Genomic DNA, 22,553 nt, shown 5'->3' with positions numbered 1-22,553 from the left:
TTGTAATGATAACATAATATAAGCGGCATGCACGTTTGTCCCTTACAGTTGTTTGAAGCAGGAATGGGAAAGTGAAGCATTTGAATTTGATTAAGGTTTATTACTGCCCCACATGGTCAGATCCAACAGCTTCTGTAGCTCCTCTGATTTACTGAAGTCAGTGCTGGGTCTGCAGAAAGCTGTGCTAGTGCATCAGACACTGTGGCAGTTGTTTACAATTGTATGGAGAATGTATGTAATGCATTATTAATATGACAATAAATCCACGCATAAAAATGTTTTTTAATTGTTTTTAATCTACAGATGAAGCAACAATCCATAAGCAACACTTGAGTCTTGAAGTATTACATAAAGCCCTGAAAGCAGCATTAGCACCAGCTTCTTTTTATGCATTGTGCCCTCCCACACACTGGTGTTTAACAAAGCAAAAAGCTAAAGCCACTCAATGCAATTTGCTTTGAAGGGAAAACTAAAAGCCAGATTCTATCTCAGAAAACTTTGATACATTCAGATTTATTTTGAGTCTACATCATATTAGCAAAAATAGTGTGAAAAGCCAGCCATATCCACATATAAAATGTATGTATGCATCAGTTAACACAGAGAAACATGTACAGTACTGTGCGTGCACTAGTTTAATAGTTAACAAAAATATATACAGATTTCTGATTATTTTGCTGTGTGTTTGGCAGTCTTAAATTATTATGCAGTGTGTAATAGTGGTTTTATATAATGTTGTGTGAAACATGAAACTATACTAACACAGTATTTGGGAATTACATCATACTGTTGTTGTGAGGCCTTGGCAGTGGCCCTGTGTCCTTTTTACATATGTATATATCTACATCAACACACCTCAGAGTCTTACTTTTTAAAGTTTCACAACAATACTTATTGCTCAGATTTACCGTATCTCTTAATTATTCATCAAATGTCATTCTTGAAAACAAAAACACCTTTACAAAATGATACATACACCACAGGAGGACACTGAGCAACCCGAGAGGATCCGCAGAGCCTTAAGTTTGGTGCTGATATAAAAGTGCTTCATTTCTCCCTGTTGCTCATATGGACAGTTATGAGATACCTGTGTCAGTTATTGGACAGTTTTAGAGAAATAGCAGCGATTCGTGTGGACGCCGCTGTGTCACAGAGATGAATGGGAGCCAGTGATGTGTGCAGTGACTGTCCGTCTCACAGCCAAAAGTGGAGCTGGAGCTGGACGGATGGAGGCGTGGAGTTAGCGGATACCTTTCCTGCCAAGAAACCGCAGGACGGCGTAGTTGTAGGTGGTGGCGACAAGATACAAAAACTGCAAAAGAGAGCATCAGACATTCAGGTTTATTACTCATTATTAGGACTATAAACAGGTCTATTTGTTATGACACTATAACAGTTATGCAATCAAAAATATATGCAATCTATTATGATAGTCAAAGCACTCAATGCTTCAGCTTTAACTATTCCAAACTAGATAAATCTTGTGGTGGTAAAAGGACAAAATCCCTTAGAAATGCACTGACTTATTGTAGCATCAAAAGATTTCTTCCATAGTTTGGATATATTCCAGTATAAATGTACAGGACTAAAATGTTAGAGGAGAATATATTGGTGGTTTCAGATTAATACTCTCAAAAGGGGGGCAAAAGTCAGTTATCCCTATTGATTTGTCACAAGAAATATCCTACATCCTATAAAGATAAATTCACAAATGTTGAATCTGATTGTTTCTTTTGGTAACTAGATCCTAGGACTTGCTATAATTTAAACAAAAGTCTATATTATATTTTTGGCCTGTATGTTGTGATGTCATCTGAAACCCTGCCATACATAATAAATAAGAAACGTAAGGCATATGGATTTTCGAGAAATAATAACGCATGATGCTAAAAGAATAAATCCAGACCAACAATACAAGATTATGCTATGTAAGACAAAAACAATGAAATATATTAAAAAACATGTCTCACCAGTGCTAACAGCATGACTCCTGCTCCTGCAAATGTTGTTATGTAGAGGTCATAGACCACGTGGAACTAAACACAAAAAACACAACTTCTTTAGGGGCCAGAATTATACAGTTCATTTACACACTGCACACACAGTAACAGTTTGTTTGTGTGTGTGTGTGCATTTTAACTCTCATAGAAATTTCACCTCTTCACTTCAGCAAGGACAAATAATACCAAAGCACAAAACAAAACTTTCTGAATGAATGTACTTACTTCACTGGCTTTGCAAATGGATGCCAAGGTCATCCCACACGCTTTGCCAGGCATCGCGTTCCAGGGAAGAAGACCTGAAATGAAGACATGACACAGGCATCACAATGGCTGAATCCTGATCAGTTTATTTCCCTTTTATTTTATGTGAGCAATACAGAAAATGTAGTAAGATTTCATTACTTCAACCACAGCACTTTGACTTTGTACCGTGTATTTAATTGAGCCACATTAGTATTTTGTTCAGGTGGGCACATACCATACTGCCGAGCATCCATACAGATCCAGTTGTGCTGACTGATGCTGGGGGTGGTCTCGGCCAAAATGTTGATGTTGTGACAGGTTTGTTCCATGTTGAAGAGGAAGAAGAGTGGGATGATGCTGAATGCAAAAACTATCAGCCAGATGAAGGCCAGAATGTACGTCACTATGATGAACTATAAAGAGATGAGAGAGGGCATTCTGGGTCAAAAAGCACAAAGCACAAGGCTGTATACAAGGCCATGTGGAGGTGCTACTAATAGTTATTTTCTGTATTTTCTTCTTTCTAATGAGTCTATTGTCACACATTAGGCACCACTCAACTTCTACCAACCTCTTTTCTCAGTTTAATTGCACTTAGATCATTTGATATTTAAAACAATTAAACTAACTGTAGGAGGCCTATATAAAATTGAATGCATGTCAGTATCATATCCATTCACATCCCTTAACCCCTCCCATCCACACCTCTCTGCTATTGATACTTTCCAGTGACATCATGATGGGGGGACAGCATGGACGTGTATAGAGGAATGTTCAGCAGTTACCATGGTGACACAATGCAGACATTAACAAACAAACCCGAACGTTTTTAGATTGACTGACTTCAGGAATTTTAGACAGAGTAGTGCTTTTTGTTAGCTTTACATCTTCAAGGCATGTGCATGACATCAGCTGAAAGGTATTAAAAGGGAACCACTCTCCTCACCGTGAGACTGAGGCCGCGACCACACTGGGTGCTCCTGAATTCTCCAAACTGCTGCTTTACGGCGCTGGTGCTGTAGAAGCCTTCAGCCAACAGTGAGATACCATAGAGGAAGAAGAATGAGGCCAGGCCATAGATGACATACTGGAAGTACCTGATACTGTCGAATCAAAAGGAAAACGCATTTAGAAACAAAAATACTCTTTAAACAGTTAGTCTAAACATATGACTTACAAAGAGTCCATGACCACATAGTCCTGAGGGTTCTTGGCAAAGTGGGTCTCCACTAGGACTTCTGTATGGGCCAGAGCTTGGTGCCCAGCTCCGCAGAATAATGCCGCGCCTGCATACCACAGCAGGGTGGCCACCAGCGAGGGGTACGGGATTGCCCCAATGCAGCGGACACAGCAATCATAACAACCTGAGGGGGTATAATAGATGAGCAGACAGGCCGCACACACTGCACACACGATCACACAACACATCAGTGCACCAGCTGCGTAGAAGCCACCACCATCACATCCAATAAGAAAGACACAATCAACAAAACAAAAAGTATCCCAAAACTGCATCCAAACACAAGAAGCATGCCTTTCAGTGTAACAATGAAGCAGATATCCACAGAGCAAATCAAATGGCAGAAATGGGAGAAATGGGATAGAGGAGAGCACCTAAGGCCTTGCAAAGCCAAGGCTGCCTCACTGGAAACATCCTGAACGCCTCAACAAGAAGTCTCCCACTGCCCACTACTCACTCCAGTATCCACGCTACAATTACAACAGTAAAAGAGCCCTCTCTGTGCTGACTACATCTATGTGAGAACCCCTGCACTGGTCCAACCCTGGGGTGGTAACACTGGGAGAATGGTGGTGCTACATTGGCCATGAGCTCCAGGAGGAAAAGGCTGCTCTTTGTGGATCTAAACACAATATCGATTGTCTTTGCCAGAGGTGGAACAAAGGGCAAACACACAGAGACAATAGTACACAGAGGGGCGAGGGGTGGTGCCCGTGGGGTCACCAGGATGCCACGGCAACACTGACCTGATGCCACCCTTCAGCACTGCAATCAAAACACCAATTTGTTTTTATAGCTGATTTAAAACATAATGAAAAAGTCAGATATTCATGTATATTTTTGAAGGAAGAAACAAACTAAGCTAAGTATAAATAGTAACAGCAGGAGGAGTGCAAGAGTCCCTAAAATGTGCACATATACGCCCACTCTTCTGCTGCAGCACTACACAAAACACAAGCCAATGTACAGTACAAGTGTGCCAATGCTTTTCCTAATTCTCTCAAATAGTGTCCAAACAGCACCCAAATCTATTACAAATTCACTATTTTCGAAAACATGTTCACTTTTAAAACTGCAGATTGATTAGTTTGTTTAAAAAGAAAGTGCATGTTTGGTTTTGATCCCATGAGAAGATGCAAATGTATTCACTGGACACATGTGGGAGTGAGTGACCTCTTTCACATGAGTGCCCTGGTATGGCCTTGGCATGATGAAGCTGACCATCACCAGCAGCCAACTTAGACATCACATTTAGAGACACACAGTCAGCAAATTATTGAGTATAAATTGAGTTTCAGTATATTCAATAGTATAATCCAATTTTGTACAACTAATGCAATCTAATAACAGTACAAGTACAACCTTTCAGAATAGTAGGGTTAAACCAGGACTAACTCAGGTCAAATGTCAACGTTTGTTTGTAGTAAATTTGGAAAAAGATGTACAAGTCTCTCCATGGTCTAGCACCAAAACGACTCTGACATGTACGTGCCATGTAAACCGTCTCGTGCTCAGTGTCAGGACTAAACGTGGGGAAATATGCGTTTTAGTTTTATGCAGCTAAAAGTCTTCCTGAAGACGTGAGACAGGCCTCTACTCTGGCAATGTTCAAATCTTGGCCGAGTTCTGTTTAGCAGTGCATATGGCTGAAATGATTTTATTCAGCACTTCTTTTTAAAATATTAATATGATTCTTTATGTTTTTTATTGTTTGTTGCTGTTGTTGTTGTGTGTGGAGATTTGAATGCATCTGTCGTACTTCACTTTGAAATACTTTGTGTACAAATTGTGATTTACAGATTATCTTGCTTTGCCTTGCCCAAAGGTAGACACTGTTTATTAAAAGTATGGTAATGTATCAAATTGGAAAGAAACAAACATGACTAAAAACAAGAGGTGGAATTGGACAAATGTAAAATAAACCTAATAAAAATATGCACTAAAATGCTGCGCACCATTGGAGCACTACAGAGAAATAAAAAAATAATATGACTTGTATAGTGCTTGGAGACAAACAACAAAATCAGATTGGATTCATTCAGGCTCACATCAGTAAGTTATTGACACAGATTTTCAAAGCATATTCAACATAAAAGTTATTAAAGATTCATAGCACTCACCCATGTCTGGTAAAGGTGGTTTGACAGACTTATTGGAGTTTTTTTCCCAGATGCCCCGGTGACTGTAGAGATATGAGGATATGAGAAGTAATTCGGTGTGGCTCTTATATGAATCTGACTCCAGCTTTTGTCTCATCAACAATAGAGCACATCTCCCCGAGTCTCATCTTAAAGTCACAAAGGCCCATTTCAGCTGCCACTCATTTTTATAGCAGCGCCAGTTTGGGACAGTTCCAGCCTGTTCCATTATAATCTCTATGCTTTGATTTTTTAAGAAATGTCTGAATGATTTTTAACTTTGTCTTTCAATTCCACCTTTGTTTTATTTGAAATGTATAGATCTATACAATATTTTCATATCCACTTGAACCAAAATTTTGTCATTTAAGATGTGCAAAAACATACTGGAAAATACTATACTTATGGTAAGGATAGATTTCTGTTATATATAAAAAAAAATGTATAAGTATGTTTGGTCCTATGCAATACCATGTCCACCTCTTGCAGAATGGTGTTGACTTAAATATATTGAAAATGAGTGTAAAATGAGGTAAAATGAGTGTAAGTATATCTTTAGTCATATACTTTCTGCTGCCATGGGTGAGATCGCAGACTCTATAGGATGACAGTTTGTCTTGAGAGTCCTCGAAGGGAACATCTTTAAAAGTGCACACACAGTAAAGACAGAAATAAATTGCGATGCCAGTGGATGACATTGATGAAGTTGACTAACAAGGGTGACATTGAGGGTGGGCTCCAGCTGCGGCTCCCCCTCCCTCCGCTTTGACCCAGTTGATGTCAAAGCTGAGATCTGGACAAAGAGGCCAGTGTAGGGCAACAAAAATACTGACTTTTTGGGAGGATTTTGCACGCCATCTAGCATAAATAAAAAACTGGCTATAGGATTATAAATACTATCAATTTTATGTCACGATTGGTCTAAAATAATTACGATAATCTTTGAAAGTTGAAAAAAACATCATGTTATGAATTCTTCTTTAAAGATGCATGGGGTAGCTTTTCTGGTGGGCGGGTCCACCATCTCCATGGAGACAAGTAGGTGATGTCACCAGGTCGTGACAGGTCAAGCCTGTGGAATGTGAACCCTCTCAAAGAAATATACATGTTTTCAAGGTATTGTTTTGTAATAAAAACTATGGAATAAATGCGAGCTAGCAATAAGTTTATGTTTCTATTGTGGAAAATTCCAGGGAAAGCAATAACATCTCCATGGAGAAAAGTAGAGACACTGAGTCACACGGTGCTCCTTTAATGAAGACCTGAGCATGCTTGAAACACTGATGTTTAGTACTGAGGCCTATGTGTCTATATATGTTAAAAAAAGATGGAGGGTAGAATTTTAGTGTCATTTTCTGTATATAATCTTATCTGTCAGCGCATAGGATGTTTTTGGATCATGCTAATAACTCTCACTGGTAAAATGTTGGACAAAGATAAATGTTTCAGTCGTCAGAAAAACCTCTGTATTGTAGTGTGAAAAATGTTTAGATGTAATCAATTACAACAGCACCACTCCAGGTTTCTTATATGAATATAAGTACTGAGGAAATGAATGGTTATGACATTATAATAATAGCCTTGTGGATTTCTAGCTTGTCCATGAGAGTTTTGCTTTGTGTCTTGACAACCCAGAGCCATAAAAGATCAAGTAATTAGCGTGTGCAGAAAGGATTAATGCCATTGGTTTTGTTAAGCTCTAAAGGCTATAGAAGAAGGCCTTTGAAATCTGAGGGAAAACACAGCAAAGAGAAACATTAATTATCCCACAGCCTGTGAATGTGTCAGTTTGTCTTGTGAATGAGCAGTGCTTCTGACAGTCAAAGATGGGATTAGGTGGGAGGACAAGTTTTCAGGGTTTGCACGACAAGACGAGAGCAATTCATCCGGTTATGAATAAACCATATCGCACAGAAGCAGGATCGTGACGTCAGTCTGAGGTGCATCTTAAATGGGAAATTATTGTGTAAAACCTAATAAAATACATTCCAGAAGTTCAAAGTTGAAACAAATAGATTAATGGTATTCAACACTGATTAAATGGGAATTATAACTCTTCTAATTAGAGGTCAGCTACCTGCTAGTTTCCATAAAATATTCCATAGGGGCATTGAACTTACCTCTCTCTATGGAAACAAGTGGAATTTGCTAGTACTTTTGCTTACATTACAATCACTTACTAGTATGCTCCCTTAACACATTCTAACCAAACATTAACACAAGTAAATTTGTAAAATAGTTGATTAAATTAAAATGACAATACAGTTTGTGATGTGTTGAAGTGCTTGTATCATAATCCTCTCTGCAGATATGAACACTCCATTAGGAATAATGCATGATGGGCCCTTTTATAATTGTGTGCTCAGTGATGGATATACTCGTCCGTGTTTGCATAGCCAATGTGCATATGTTTATACAGACCCCCGTGAAATATTTGCTGGGCCCCTCCTCTGGCTGATATGATAATGTGCAGTATTTTATCTTCTGTCAAATGAACAAACAGCCATCACACAGACAAACAGGAGGCAGAGGACAAAGGCATGTCACGAGTGTGCTTAAGCTGATGACCTCCTGTGGTGAACGACTAAATTATTCGTTACAGTGAAATAGGAAGCACTGTGAACTCTTCTGCAAACAGCATTATTCATCTGCACCACAGTTTTCACAGGGAAACACAAATATCAAACTGAAGGGAACATAAGAGAATGAAGGAGAGTCAATTTATTTATGTCCAAATGGTTCTTTGGACACAGTTGCCTGACCTTTAAGTATATTTTTTACACAACATAAAGATTGTTGTTTGATATTCTACTGAAGTACATAAAATACACAAACAAAACATGTACATAACTGAACAATGCCATTTTAAGAAGTGAAGAATTTAAATCTGCATATAGCATTTCTAATGAAGGGTCTGCCACCTGCATATCTCAAAATTAAACAAATGTTCCACACTATGGCTTGCATTAAACTTATCAATAGTGCATATATTCAATGATAAATATATTCATACTTTTTCAGTACATGCATTCTTATTCTGAGCAAGGTCATCTCTCCACAGATCTGAGCTGTAACTTGGCCCGACAACATTACCTGTTTATCTCCAAAATGATAGATAAGTTCAATGCCATACTGTATAACATTTCAGGCAAAACAATAACATTTCCATAGAGACAAGCAGTTGGCAGATTTTCCACCAGAAAAGTTACATAATGCTTCTTTAAGACCTTTAAATTAGGTGATGTAATCTCTTGGTGAGTGTGAATGCTGAATTACAATCTAAACATTTACTGAAGAATAATTTTTGAAAACTTAGAGCATTTAGTTCCAAAAATCTTTTAATATTTGTTTCATTTTGATTAAACAACATTATGAGTCAAATAAACTTCAATGTCCTTTCGGTCCATTCTGCTTTTAGCCAATGCATACAGGGTCCAGACCACGTGTCCAAGGAGCACTTATGCGTTACTAAAACTCCTTTTAAATGTGAGTAACTGAGCTTCGGAGTACATACAATTACTATGTAGTTACAGTTAGCTTTCCCAAAAGACCTTACATTATTTTGTAAACAAACAACAAATCAAATGTTGCTCTAGGTTTATTCTGTACAAACAAGCCAAGCCAAAAGAATGAGTTAAGAACACATTTAGAAGCAAGTTTCTTATAGTGAAGCAGAAGTTATAGTCCTATAAATGTCTCCAAATTAAACAAAGACACTTAAAAAACAAAGTATATCAATCATACTCAAATAGACTACAATAGAGTACACAACACTACATATGCAGAACTCAATGGGTAACTTTAAATGATGCCTATAATTTACAAGTTTGTAGCGCACTTTTAAGCACCAAACCCAGGTCTGGTGTACTTCTATGGTATGTCCCTATATGAGCAAGTTACAAGGCATTTGAAAGTAATTACAGTAAAAATACATTTTAATTATAGTAAGCAATGTATCATGAGAAATATGTATAAAATAGCTTGATAATAATAATCCTGCGAGTCCCTCATCTCGTTCTATCAATGAAATGTAATGTCACTTTGCCCCACACACTGCAAGGGATCAAAATAGATATCACAGAGTAAGAAAAAGCTCTCCATACAAATCCAACTGTAGAAACATTATACTAAGTTCTTGCTATTGTTAAAGTCCCAAAAAAGCCAAAGATGAAATGCACTTTTTCAATCTTTTTCACTGCCTCAAGTACATGATTATTATATAAAATGATCGCAGTTAAGACTTCCTATCATGACAGAGCAAAGGCCAGATGTCGGACATTTGGTAAAAGACATACAGATACCCTATTGACGTACACATCCTAAATACAGCTTTACATGTGGACATCTACGTCACAGTCTATATGCCAGCAAATCTGGTTTACCTGTGTGGGACCAAAAACATCCGTATAGTTGTTGTTCCATCATTACTTAAATGGACTATTCGCACCCTTAATTTGGCATAATTACACCCAATTATACAATTTTTACACCATTTTTGTTATATTGCTACTCATGTTACTCATTTTGTGGCAACTTTTCACAATTTTCATGTAGAATTCTTCTCTCTGGACTGGACAAGCTACATGCAACACAATGCCCAAACACAGGCATAGGCAACATGGTTTTATTGCTTAAAATAACAAGACAGGCCTTTGATTTGATTTAGATTGACTGAGGCTATGTTCACACTCATCTTGGTTTACTCCTAAGTCCAGGTCTAGTCCTGGTTTAGTCTGAGTCTAGTCCCAGTTCTGGTAAAGTCTGTGGAAGTGTGAATGCAGCCTGAAAGTCACAGTTTATATATTAGTATTATGTAGGAGTTTATACTACAGATTTTCTAATTGCAGGACAAGTAGGGAGATCACCTCAAATGATAGAAAACATGGTAGGATGGAAAATTTAAGCTCATAGATAATAACTGCAATAACACCACACGGTTTTATCAACTGTAATGCACAGAAGGAGTTCGGAATAACAATAGATGTCAACATATTGCAACTCTGAATGCTAGGACACCCAAAAGGTCTTTCTCTAAATAAGTGGGACGTGGAGCAGGGGCATGTGGCTGTGCAGGACAATGAAAAGAGGGACACATGGTCACCCTAGATACAAGAGAGTGTTTTACATCTAATTTTATTTCCTTGTTCATCATTGTATGTAGTGCAGTAACCCTGACCCTAATTGTAAGAGCACTGATATTAATAACTTAATGTTTAATACTGATTTATCAAACGTGACAAGGTTCCAAGTAAAGATTTTTACTGCTAAAATCTACTTAAAATTCACCAATCCCTTGGGTGCACAATTATTACGTTATAATTAGGCGCTTTGTTCTTTATGTGGAGAGAGCAGGAACAACAACTACATACATGCTCTTGTGATATCACCCGCACATGAACCAGAGCAGTTACGCCCCGGTTATACCCGTGTGGTGGAGTGGGTACTGGGCAGGCCCGCGGAGCTGTACCCAGCGGGGAACGTGCTGTAGGGGCTCATACTGGAGAGGCCCATGAGTGAGTTGGGGATCATAGTGATATTATTGGGTGTCATCAGTGGTATGTCATCCGGGGAACGCCGTTGTCCCAAAGAATAGTCCAGGCTGGGAGACACATGGATTGGGTTGTGCAGGGCTTCACACTGGTTTCTCTGTTGGGACGATAGGGTCTCATCCACTGTATTGGTGTGGCTCACGTTGTTTCCCTTGCTGTCCCGCTGAGGGCTGGGCTGCTGGGACGTATCCTGCCGGCTGCGCTTGTCCTTGCGGTAGTAGAGGGCGGCGAATGCAAGAACGTTGAGGAAAAGTAGGGACGCTCCAACTGCAATAGTGACACTCAGCTCTGTGGAGTAATCTCTGGGGTTGGGCATGATCAGCGGGCCCATCTCTCTGCTGCCGTCTGCGTTATGGGCCGTGGACACTGGGGGACGCCCTGTGACCCCAGCCCTCTTACCGTTGGACTGGGTAGGATCGAGTGGGGTGACTTTGGTGGTGGTGGAGGAGTAGTGGAACATGTCGTGGAGGTTGTACAGGTGAGGGACCAGGTGTTTCCAGAAGGCCACCTTAGTAGCTCGGTAGTGGTCCCGAATGCGAGGTTTTAAACCGATGTGTAAGTACAGCTGATCGTATGGGTCATACTTAGACCAGGCTACCTCCTCAAAGCGGTTGGCCTTGGTGTGGATGAACTTGGTGTCCTGGGGAACAGGTTTATTAGGATCCCTGCAAAAGACAACAAAAACAACAAAGATAAAGATGTGTACAATATAGGTGAGTGAAAATAATAGCAGTGGTATGAGAAAATAATGTAATAACAGCACAGTATTTCCTCAAGGGTCAACATGTCTCTTTCACAGAATAGTGACCCAGCGTTTGACTTTGAACACTTTTGTGTTGGACAATAACCTCTCTTATGCAATCAAAAGGTAGATGCCAAAGCAATAGTTTGTATTATTAGGAAAAGTAGAACCTAAAGTAGACCTTGATGTTTTAAATCATGTACTCTCTCATGTAGGCACAACATTAACTATAGCCAGGTAAACATTACTAATGGTTTATATTGTGTTAATTTCAACTGTTGAAAATTTAATCTCTGTATTAATTTGATTTGATACATCTTTTAAATTTAACATTAAAAATTAATGTTTCACTATAAATTACACAGCAGCCTTGTGCAAATTGCTCAGAAAGGACCAAAATCCCTTTTAATAGCTTATGCAAAGTGTCATATAGTTTCCAAGCCTTTTAAATTTTATGTAAATCCTTGTAAATGGCAGCAGGGCTGCCCCTAAAAGTCGATGCATTTAACCCGGTGTTAATATTAATCTAAGAATTTATGCTGTCTATTAAATTAAATGTATTACCATAAAGATACATTTTTAGTGGCTTGAAAGGGCTAAAATGCAATGACACCAAAATAGCACAGTACAGATTTAGGGAGATGTTACAGTGAGGCCAAGTGTGGCCATTAAAAACACTGTACACCTCAGATGTGTTTGTGCCTTTATAATAAACCCAATTTATAGACTTTTTATGTTTAAGAAGTTTCATAAAGTGAACTAATTACATGAGCCTAGAGCACCACTTTCTGTGTGAACTAGAGGGAGAAGAGAGAGAATAAGGCCGTGACAGTTCAGACTGCTCTTAATTAGGAGCAGGGCTTTGGGTCGAGTCTTGTAGTCTTTTAATCAGGGCAATAAAAGGAGGGTACATCTGAGGTGGGACAGCTTGACAGGAAGAAGGCTGCTCTGGCCAGGTTAGATTTAAAATGCCAATAAAGAAGCCATTTTTAGGCCAGAATGTATCTCAAAGCCAACAATGTGTTTTACTCAGAGATGGAAGAAACCAATTACTCATACTCTGTGGTTAATTAAGTGTATGTCTCCTGCACATTATTTGAAATACATTTTACCTATAATTGAATATAATTAAGGGGACTGAACCCGATTCTTTTTCTTCAAGTAAAATGTGCCTTGCCCCAGTGCAGGTATATTGTAAAAGCAGTTCTTAGAGTCAAGCTGAAACCATTGTGTGTAAACATTAAATGTTTACATTTTTATGACTGTAAAAATCCCATACAGCACATACAAAATCATAAAAACTATAAAGCGCAAACAATTACAAATTTTAGTAGAGAAGAAATAATACTTGTACTTGTGATTTCTTATCACTACATTTCACCCACCCGCTCTTGGCGAAGTTGGTCCAGTATGTCATGACCACAGCGCTCAGCATGATGTCATTCCTGGAAAAGTTGCAGGGGAACAGGTCAGTGGGGCCGACCATGGGGATGCCAAACACATAGGGCACCTCGTCTCCATGAGCTGAGTCTGACCACACAGGCTTCATCAGGCTCTGACAGTGGTGGTAAAACGCGTAGAAGTAAGTGGGTGAACCGTAGCGAGCGTGGAGATCGGCTGTCACCACTGAAGGCTCCACCCATTGATGATCGGTGAAGAGGGCCACCAGAGTCTTCCTCCTGGTCTCAGGGTTGTCCTTATCTGCCCAATCTGTGTACATGAATTTAATAGTCTCTCTTAGCGTGTCTTTACCTTCAGGATACCCGTACAAGCTGTCCACGAAGTCGGATACGGCAAAGTCAAAATCACTCCCAGACACTCCATCCTCCAAGTCCATCACATTCTCCACGAATCGGAGTCCTTCGCCCTGGTTCACCCCCAGCATGATGTCGTAGTTCAGAAACTCGCCCTGTTCCATCAGGATCTCGGGGTCGTCAGGGATCACGTCTCCGTCGATGACCGGACCAAAAGCCACACGGTATCGGGCCGGCTGGATGTCCTGCTCCACCAACTCTTTAGCACTTTTCTTCTGCAGGCATGACACCATATCCACGGTATCCAGGACGTTGCAGCCCACTCTCTCAGCTAGCATGCGCGTGTACTTGACCGGCTGGTAGTTGACGGCCCAGCTGGACAGGGCAGAGCCGCTTTGGATGATGGCACGGTGGAAAAGCCCTGGGACAGAACACACAGGACAGAAAACAGATGTTGGTGGTTGTTAGGAATGTGTTCAGTGTATTTAACGCCAAGGGCACATAGCCACCACCAGACTACAATATAGTTAGACTAAGGATTGTGCTTATGTTAACTAATAATAGTTGTGCTTAGTGCTAAATATCAAGTCTGCAAGCATTTATTATAAATTGTTCTTTTACGTGAAATAAAGGCATTTTGGGACGGCACAATTTTCTATTGTCCAGAAGCATTCACAACTGAGAAAAGGCTGAAATATTAACTGATAAACTAATACAAATATCCCATGCATTTCAGAACATGTTTGAAAACTAAAGGTGATATTTTGTTATTTACTGTAGACCTATCGTATGTAAATGTTTAAACAACAACAGTATTTTACTATTATAAAGTTTATTATAAATTGCAAAGCCATGACGATTATACCTAGTCAATAATAATTCCACTTGCAGTTTCACGGGCTGTCACACATTACCATTGACTTACTGATCACCTCAATAGTCCTGTTATTGATTTTAGTTTTTTCATTTATAGAAATATCAGAGCGGGTCATAAGGCAGTGTATTTCAGATAAAAGCACGGGGTAAGGAAAGCCATTTAAAGATAAAATCTAACAGTAGGACTAACTGTACTAATGGAGACACATTTTTCACTGTGGCAACACCCAAAGGCAACAACCACAACATTGTCGTACAACATACACGGCTGGTCAGTTTGGAAATACCATGTTTTTCTCTCTCCCTTCAAACCAATCTTTCTTACCAATGAGCCAAAATGGGGGCAATCTGAACATTTCAGTTCATGAGATAACAACTAATTACCCGATAGCTTTAGATACCCCATTCCAAATGAAGTCATGCTTGTCTTATCATAACATACAGCGAGACAGCTCTCCTCTCATTGAAAATCTGAACTCAATCCAAAGTTTGCTCTGCACTAATTTTAGCCAACACGTGATGGATTTTGAATATACATTAGGGAAGAGCTGCCAACTGCTTTGGTTGTGGCAAAGCCGGTCTGTAATGCAGTCTGGAGAGCGAATGAGCAGCTAATGGGATGTTGGCCTCTCCCTTTGTTAGTTTAATGATAAAAAGTGACAAAATATGGGCTGTTTTTGCTTGATCCGCTTATTGGATTTGAGAGCCAAGAATGAATCACTAGATATAAAATGCGTGTGCCGAATAGGGATCAATTTGCAGCCTTGTTTTAGTAACAAACCTCTAAAACAAGCATTGCACATACTCACACTAAATTGTTAATGCAGATTGCATATTTCTCTACAGTAAGAAGGAGTCAAGAGCAGTCCAATTTTGGGAAAAAACAGCATCATTCTGAAATCATCAAGCACTAAATAATATACGAGACCACGTTAGCCTAAGACACTCCAAAATGCCTACAGACTAGTGTAGTTTAAAACATCAAAAATAGGATACTAAAAGATGCTAAAACTAGTATCAAAATGAGATATCCATTTTAAGAGGGACCAATACTAAAAAAAAATCACATAAACATGACAAGAAATATATTTTTACTGAATAATTTTAGAATGATTGATTAGAATTAGACCACATTGTAACATACAGAAAGTACTATTTTTGTGTTGGAAATTACATCAGAACATATTGAGCCTAATCCTTAGCATTGAAAATGATTTTGGTATGCATTTGAAATATTTTTATAAGGTAAACAGTAAATATTTACCTGTAATGGCCGTATTTTGGATTTAGTGTGATTTAAGAATACTATTTTATAATGCTAAGAAATATTTAATTTGGATACTGAGGAAAAGGTTTGTGAAGCTGATACCAATTTCAATACCACATGATAATTCAATTTAAATAATAGAACATCATTTTCACACAATAATAACTGTTTCTTTAATATGGCCTTACACCATTTATGTACCAATACTTGTTTAAATGAGTATTTAGCATTTCAATACTTGTTGATTTAGTATTTCGGTATTGTGTGTTCAAAACCCTTGTCTTGATAGTGCCATATGCACAGGCCACTCTGTGTTGTAAGAGTAAATAACACATTTCTTAGTTGTATTGTTTATGCTGCACTCCCCCTCTGTGAAGTGCTAGTATCAACATTGCTCTGCACTCTTCAGCTTGGGTTAAGGCATATCAGACATTTGGTTTAAAAAACGTAGGGCGGTGTCACTTTCTCCCCACTTCTCTGTCATTTATTTTACATTTTTAGGGCAGAGAGTGAGCCAACCAACTTCAAAGACACCCTGAGGTCTTTGTACCGAGTGAGGGCATCATCAAATACCAAATACGCTCAAAAGATGAAGCCGCACGCACGGACAGCCATTGATACAGCACATGCTTTCTGCTCTGGCTGTGATTTTGTGTTCTATATCAATAAGTAAAGTAGGGCAATACACTATAAGATGAGAGCCCCAATTCCCAATGCACCACCTACCTATATGAAACTATGCAGCTTTGAGGTCGTCTTTCCCCAAGTTTAAAGGCAGTTTCATAACACATACTAAAAATAATGTGGATTTATTAACTTTCTATTAAAAAGTGAGAATCTGCAGATGACTATGCAGAGCTTAATACATTTGAGTACAAAGGTTAAGGACACTTTTTGGACAGTGAACTCTTTATTTAAATGACATTGGTGCATTAGTTTGGGAATAAATACTTTAATCTTAGCACCAAAATTCACATTGAGAAAGAACCAGTTACTTTTACTGTTCCCTTGTGGGGTCTTATTTGTAGTAGTAGAAATAGTGCCCAGAACTAGACTCTTGTAGTTCAGCAGTATTTGTTGTAATGTCCATCCACTCCAAGAGAGAGCCAGTAAAAGTATTTCAGTGTTATTGGCCTCTTGGGTGGGATTTAATTAGCCCATCTTGCAATAGTACAAAATATTTAGGAAGCCAAGAAAAAATGGACAGAACTCTCTTTAAAATGTATATATTTTTGCTAAAATACTAGATAGATAAAAGACAAGATTATATCAATGACCAATAGTGCAATCTACTTATTATAGTGCAGTTACAGTTACCTTACCTGACAGAGAATGTACGTAATTTGCGAATCATCTTATAAATCTGTTGTTGCTACAGTGATATAAGCAGCATTTTGGCCTTACCTTCAGAGTGATGTGACAATGTTAGCAGACTGACACAGGATGCTCCAATCCCAGACCCAAACACTGTTATACGATTGGGGTCTCCTCCGAAATAACCAATGTTTTTACTGATCCAGCGCAGGGCTTGAATCTGGTCCAGGAGTCCGTAATTGCCTTTAGCTGCCTGGTCTCCCGTACTGAGGAAACCTGGGGTACACACACACACACAATGAAAGGCGACATACAGTGAGCTGAAGATCTGTAGTCCGCTGCCACTACTTTGATCTAGAGTTGTAGCCCGGCAGGACATCTGAATTAACTGACACGATTCGTCCTCAGGTGCAAAATCTGGTTATCTCCCATGGTGTGCTGACAACTTCTGTCCTTGTAACAGCTTCAATGCAGTAGCAGCAGCAGCAGCATTGTGGCCCATAGGGAACTTTCTATTATACAACCTTTTCACAACAAGCAGGACATTCATGTATAAATGGAAAAACCTTTGCTTGTTGATGAATTTCGTATAAATACGCAGGTCACAGGTGCTCAGTTTGATTGTATTCCCTTGCCTAGTCTCATTCTAACAAGGTATCGCTTCAGAATCCTTAATGAGAGGAGAAGCAAAGTGGACTTGACCTTGCTTTCTGCACTCTGTATCTTTTTTTTTACCAGATTAGTTTTATTTTCGAAATAACAATAGCCAGTACTGTATAGATTAGATAAATAATGTGTGAAAGAATATAATTTGCTGTTTTAGGGAGTATGCACAACAAGGACAGACTGTGCTACGTGACTTTTCATTGAGGGGATGACATCAATATGCAAATCATAACAACACAATGCTCTGAAGATGGTCTACCTCTTTTACCTATATTGAACTGAGCCATATTTCTTTCAAGAATCTTTTTATGAGCCCCTTGGAGGGAAAAACAAGTGGCAATTAATGGCGATTATATTTTATCTCCTCCCTAAAAGCCCCATTTGAAGCACCGTTAAAAGATAGCACACAGGGACACAGTAGCATCACCTAATATGCCGATCCGGTAGTTGAGCGTGACGACCACAACGTTCCCGTAGCTGGCCAGGACGCTCCCATCCATCATGTTGCCTGTGCCCTCCATATAGGACCCTCCGTGAATGTACACCATCACAGGCCGTGCTTCCGAGTCCCTTATATCTGCAACGTCAACACACACACACAGTGACACAGGCAGACGAGCTGAGCAAACAACAGCAGCGGCCACAGAAATGAAATGGGGAATTAATAAAGCACAAAAGTTTATGTCCCCTGTGTAAAGTATATGGGGCTGTTTTTTTTTACAAGAATACCTTACAGCCAGAGGTGAAGCAGGCTTGTGGTTTTAAAGCTGTAAAGATACAATGGAAGAGCGAGGGATGTACTCGGTGGCAGAATAAATGGGTAGATGTCTATTTTTACACTCCATTAAAGTGATGCAGTAGCCTGTGTTGTTGCTCACCATATCTGGTATCTGTGTTCTTCATGATAAATATATGAATGAATATACGGATAAAATTTGAAGTGCAGAAACTTCAGATTTCAACTGATAGGTGGGGTTTAAGATGGTGCTGACGATGCTGAGACATTTGGCAGTCCAAATCAACTCCTCACATCCTCGTATAGATAAACTATGTGTGAAGCTGATTCTCACTGAACAAGCATTGGAAGTGTAAGAATTGGACTTGGAGAAAAACTTTTATTACTGTAACATATAGGCCTATTTACACAAGATGATTATTTGAACATAATAGATGAAATTATATGTATGATTAAGTTTAGATACACATTGCATTATGTCTTGTAGCAAGGACCACATGATTTTTGAAAAAAATCATCTATCTAAATCTATTTGCTATTTTAAGCATTGTGATTATGATTAGATTTTGCTACTTATTTTTTAGAAAGGATTCTGTTCAGAGTGCACACTGTAAACAACTCCAGGAAATGTGAACTGATAAACAAATTCAACAATGCTAAAATGTCTGCAGAGGTCTAAACTACAGGTACAAAAAAAAAAAAAGATTCTATAAAAAGACAGGATATTTTGTTCGTTGCAGAGAACATTTTATTATTTAAATAACTGCAACTCAAATTGGGATTTTTGATAGACATATGTTATGCAGCCCTATTATTTCTATTAAAAAACTACTTAAATGTAAATAAAAGTTATGAAAAATCCAAAAAGTAATCTCCAAATACCTTCAGATATATGTGTTTCTGCATGTGCGAAAGCTGGCCCCTTTTTCTTGTGTGGTCCTGTTGCAGATGAATGAAAAGAAAAGAAAACACACAAATTGGTTAACTGTCCATTTAAAATTACAGATTGGAAAAATAAACAAGAAATTATGAAAAATGTGTTGTGAAAGAGACACCACAAAGATCGTTATGAGTAGACAGTGAGGGGGAGTCACCTTTAATTGGTTTATCATCCGTGCCGTTATATTGATTTATCTGTCTTTACTTTGACTGGAGTAATGAATCTTTTTTGGTTTAATTTATTTATTAAGTGTGTAACTGCTTATTTTCCAGTGCACACTCAAGAGCTATTGGTGTTTGTTCAAATATGTGTATACAGTGTAAGAAAATGGATTGACAAAATGATTAGTATCTATTCAGTTATGTTTTCTTAATGTGCAGCTCAATAAAAGGGAGGACAAGATTTCTTTCCTTCCACCTAACAATGTTGTACTTCTTCTAAAAATAGATAATATTTTTTCTTTGTATGTGCAACTTATAAAACAAAGTGGCATGATGAAAAATATAATAAATGTATAATGTGATATTAATGCATCATTTGAGCAGGTATTGGTACTAAAAACAGTGCCATTCACAGGACAGAAATGAACCTTTTCTTAATAGCTTTAGAGTAATCTTGAGTTGCATCGGAATATAAGACCACGTAGTGTATGTCTATGGAACATATCTGGATGCCTGAGAGATTACACAGATACAAGACCACATGGAAATATAAAAGAAAGTACTATGCTTTAATGTTGAAAATGAATAAAGGGTGTTTTTAGTATCATTGTGGTATCGGAACTGGTTCTGAGTAACAAATCTATTCCTTAGTATCGAAATCTAGCTTGAAATTTTAGTATCATGACAACACTAGTACAAATGCAGGCACCACTTTCGTATAAAAGACCATTTTGGCCTTTTCTCTTCTCTGTTTATGTGTTGTTGCTATGGCACCACAGAGCAGCCCCTACAAATAAAGGATCTGTGCAAGTTTGAGCTCTTTAAGTCTTTTATTCTGACACTGAGCTGTGATGAAGGGGTAATACATCTTCAGAAAGTGTGCGTAATCGGTGCACTGAGGTAACCTGGTTTTCAGAGAGATGTTTGTCACCACACCAGATTAACATGGCAGCGCTAATCTCCCCAGACATGCAAAATGTTCTCTTGCTGATTCACTTCACCCCCTTTTTAATAAATACAAGAACGCTGGCATGTATCTCCCCTTTTTTTATCACCATATCAGTGTTTTCTGCTCCTTATTAATCCCAAAATATATCCTGAAATGCAAGGTAAGTAGAATCTAAGACAATAGACAGGCCGTGACTCGTACCCTGCTAATTGGCCCCCAGCAGACACACTGTAAAAATCACCTCGACTTAATAAAACATGAAAGAATTATAATATGGGATTTGTAGCAGGAAACATAAAACACTGTGGCACACAGTATTACCAACTAAATGAGTAATTGCTTATAATTAACTTTGATATAGAAAAAGTGACAGGCCGATATGCTGGTCTCATCACTTTAAAAGCACTAAATTATGTCTTAGTTTACATGCACCGATAGTTCACCAACACCTTACCTCAGCAATATTTCCTCTAGATGCTGAAGCTGAGACTTTGAGTATCAGTAGTTACTAAGACGACCACGTTTTAATCATTATTCATTAGCAGATTGTTGTGCGTAGGGTTATGAATGAGGTGAAGATGTGTGAAAACAGAGATGACCTTTTCAGTTGTAGTTCCAGTGCATTTGATTACGGTACTATGATGTCATAAGTCTGGGTCTTAAAGATAGGAATTTAGAGTAAGAAAACATGTTGAACAGTAGAGTATATGCAAAATTATCTGGCAATGTCTACTACATTTGAGTATGATGAGTAGATACATGTAGCATTATCTACCTTGAATTAAAAAAGCCTCTCCTCTCCATTATCCAATCACCAAGTAAATTCTAAATTTATCTCAACATTGCAATGTCTAAGCAAAACAACACATATCAAAATCCATTTCACTTTTCCCCTAAGGCCCAGACTTATGAGGTATGAGGATGTTCCTGAAACATATTAAACAGTGATAGTTCCATTAGCCACTCACCGTCCTCTGTGGGCGCATAGATGTTGAGATACAGACAGTCCTCACTCTGGTCCTGGATGTAGGTGGCCACGATGTCCAGGTTGTAGGTGAACCATATCGGCATCATGATCTCTGGGACAGTGTTGTGGATGTTTTGGGGACAGACTGGCATGAAGTGTGTGGCGTTCCTGATTCCTGACCAGGATGAGGGCTGCTCTGGGGGCATAAAGCGCTTCTCGCCGATAGGTGGAGCAGCATATGGGACTCCTAGATACTGATCAACAGGCCGGAGCACTTCACTGGGCACTGGGACCCTAAGTCCCCTCAGCTTCCCAAACTGAGTGGTCACGGTAGGGTAGAACTTTTGGCTCGTGGCCTTGGTGAAGGACCAGCAGGAGCACAGTATCCACCATAAGAGGGCGCAGTGGGTAATCGTCACTGTCCCATGCTGGTGCTGGGGCAGGTGTGCAGGCAACAGGTGATCTCGAAATGAAGCCAGCCACATGGTCAGGGCCAATATGGCGCCCTCAGACGACACAAAACACACTCACAACGGTAGTCTCCACTTAACCGCTCTGCACGGGTCTGATCACACACGCATCACCAGATATATCCTTTATCAAATCCAAAGAGGCTGTTCGCTGATCCCTTTTCATTGCAGTAAGTCCAGATCTAAAAGGAAAAAAAATAAAATAAAATAATAATAATATCAACATCAACATCAAACATTTTTAAGTGAACATTGTCATAACATTGCAAATGTTATGATTTCAAATGAGTCTGATCACTACATTATTCTTAAGTTTAGATCTCAATTTTAAAATTAAGACGGGACATTTGGAAAGACAAATATTTTCTGTGGAGTACCTCAGAATCACGTGACTGTAGATTAATTACTAAGTAACACAATTCACAGCATAATCATTATAATGCTGATGCTAATTGTTTTTTCATTTTTAAAGTCAACTTTCTAAAGGGAGCGTAATGCTATGATGTAGTAGTGAATTTGAAAGCATCTTAAGATAAAA

General features: G+C 38.8%; 3 protein-coding genes across 4 annotated transcripts in view; all 3 read right to left on the bottom strand.

Annotated features, from left to right (window-relative positions):
- Positions 1 to 22,553, bottom strand: part of mtmr2 (myotubularin related protein 2) — a 91,712-nt gene that overhangs the window by 17,370 nt on the left and 51,789 nt on the right. The window lies entirely within an intron of this gene.
- plp1b (proteolipid protein 1b) lies at positions 264 to 5,784 on the bottom strand. Of its 2 annotated transcripts, none has more exons than XM_033978863.2 (7): positions 5,607 to 5,784; positions 3,424 to 3,610; positions 3,193 to 3,349; positions 2,482 to 2,659; positions 2,226 to 2,299; positions 1,971 to 2,036; positions 264 to 1,312 (listed from the first exon to the last, which is right to left on the bottom strand). In XM_033978863.2, the coding sequence occupies exons 1-7, from the start codon at positions 5,740 to 5,742 to the stop codon at positions 1,241 to 1,243; spliced, it is 870 nt and encodes a 289-aa protein (XP_033834754.1). In that variant the 5' UTR covers positions 5,743 to 5,784; the 3' UTR covers positions 264 to 1,240. The 2 variants fall into 2 exon arrangements, with proteins under 2 accessions (XP_033834754.1, XP_033834755.1); XM_033978864.2 differs by lacking the exon at positions 5,607 to 5,784 and adding an exon at positions 3,861 to 4,067.
- On the bottom strand, positions 8,949 to 22,185 carry nlgn3b (neuroligin 3b). The gene is made up of 6 exons (XM_033978907.2): positions 21,547 to 22,185; positions 19,411 to 19,467; positions 18,220 to 18,369; positions 17,217 to 17,402; positions 13,301 to 14,090; positions 8,949 to 11,838 (listed from the first exon to the last, which is right to left on the bottom strand). The coding sequence occupies exons 1-6, from the start codon at positions 22,028 to 22,030 to the stop codon at positions 11,043 to 11,045; spliced, it is 2,463 nt and encodes an 820-aa protein (XP_033834798.1). The 5' UTR covers positions 22,031 to 22,185; the 3' UTR covers positions 8,949 to 11,042.

The sequence above is a fragment of the Periophthalmus magnuspinnatus genome, chromosome 14 (assembly GCF_009829125.3).
Source record: "Periophthalmus magnuspinnatus isolate fPerMag1 chromosome 14, fPerMag1.2.pri, whole genome shotgun sequence".
Taxonomy (NCBI): domain Eukaryota; kingdom Metazoa; phylum Chordata; class Actinopteri; order Gobiiformes; family Gobiidae; genus Periophthalmus; species Periophthalmus magnuspinnatus.
The sequence above is the reverse complement of the archived record's forward strand: the minus strand, read 5'-3'. Positions and strand labels throughout refer to the sequence as shown.

Bases quoted from the DNA above. Each gene is read 5' to 3' on its own strand.
- plp1b (XM_033978863.2), bottom strand. From the start codon at position 5,742: ATGAGACAAAAGCTGGAGTCAGATTCATATAAGAGCCACACCGAATTA. The intron at 3,611-5,606 runs GTGAGTGCTATG...ATACCCCCTCAG, and splicing joins ACCACCTTTACCAGACATGG to GTTGTTATGATTGCTGTGTC. The intron at 3,350-3,423 runs GTAAGTCATATG...TTGATTCGACAG, and splicing joins TATGTGGTCATGGACTCTTT to TATCAGGTACTTCCAGTATG.
- nlgn3b (XM_033978907.2), bottom strand. From the start codon at position 22,030: ATGTGGCTGGCTTCATTTCGAGATCACCTGTTGCCTGCACACCTGCCC. The intron at 19,468-21,546 runs GTGAGTGGCTAA...CATCTGCAACAG, and splicing joins CTATGCGCCCACAGAGGACG to GACCACACAAGAAAAAGGGG. The intron at 17,403-18,219 runs GTGATGCTACTG...TGTGTACCCCAG, and splicing joins CTACCGGATCGGCATATTAG to GTTTCCTCAGTACGGGAGAC.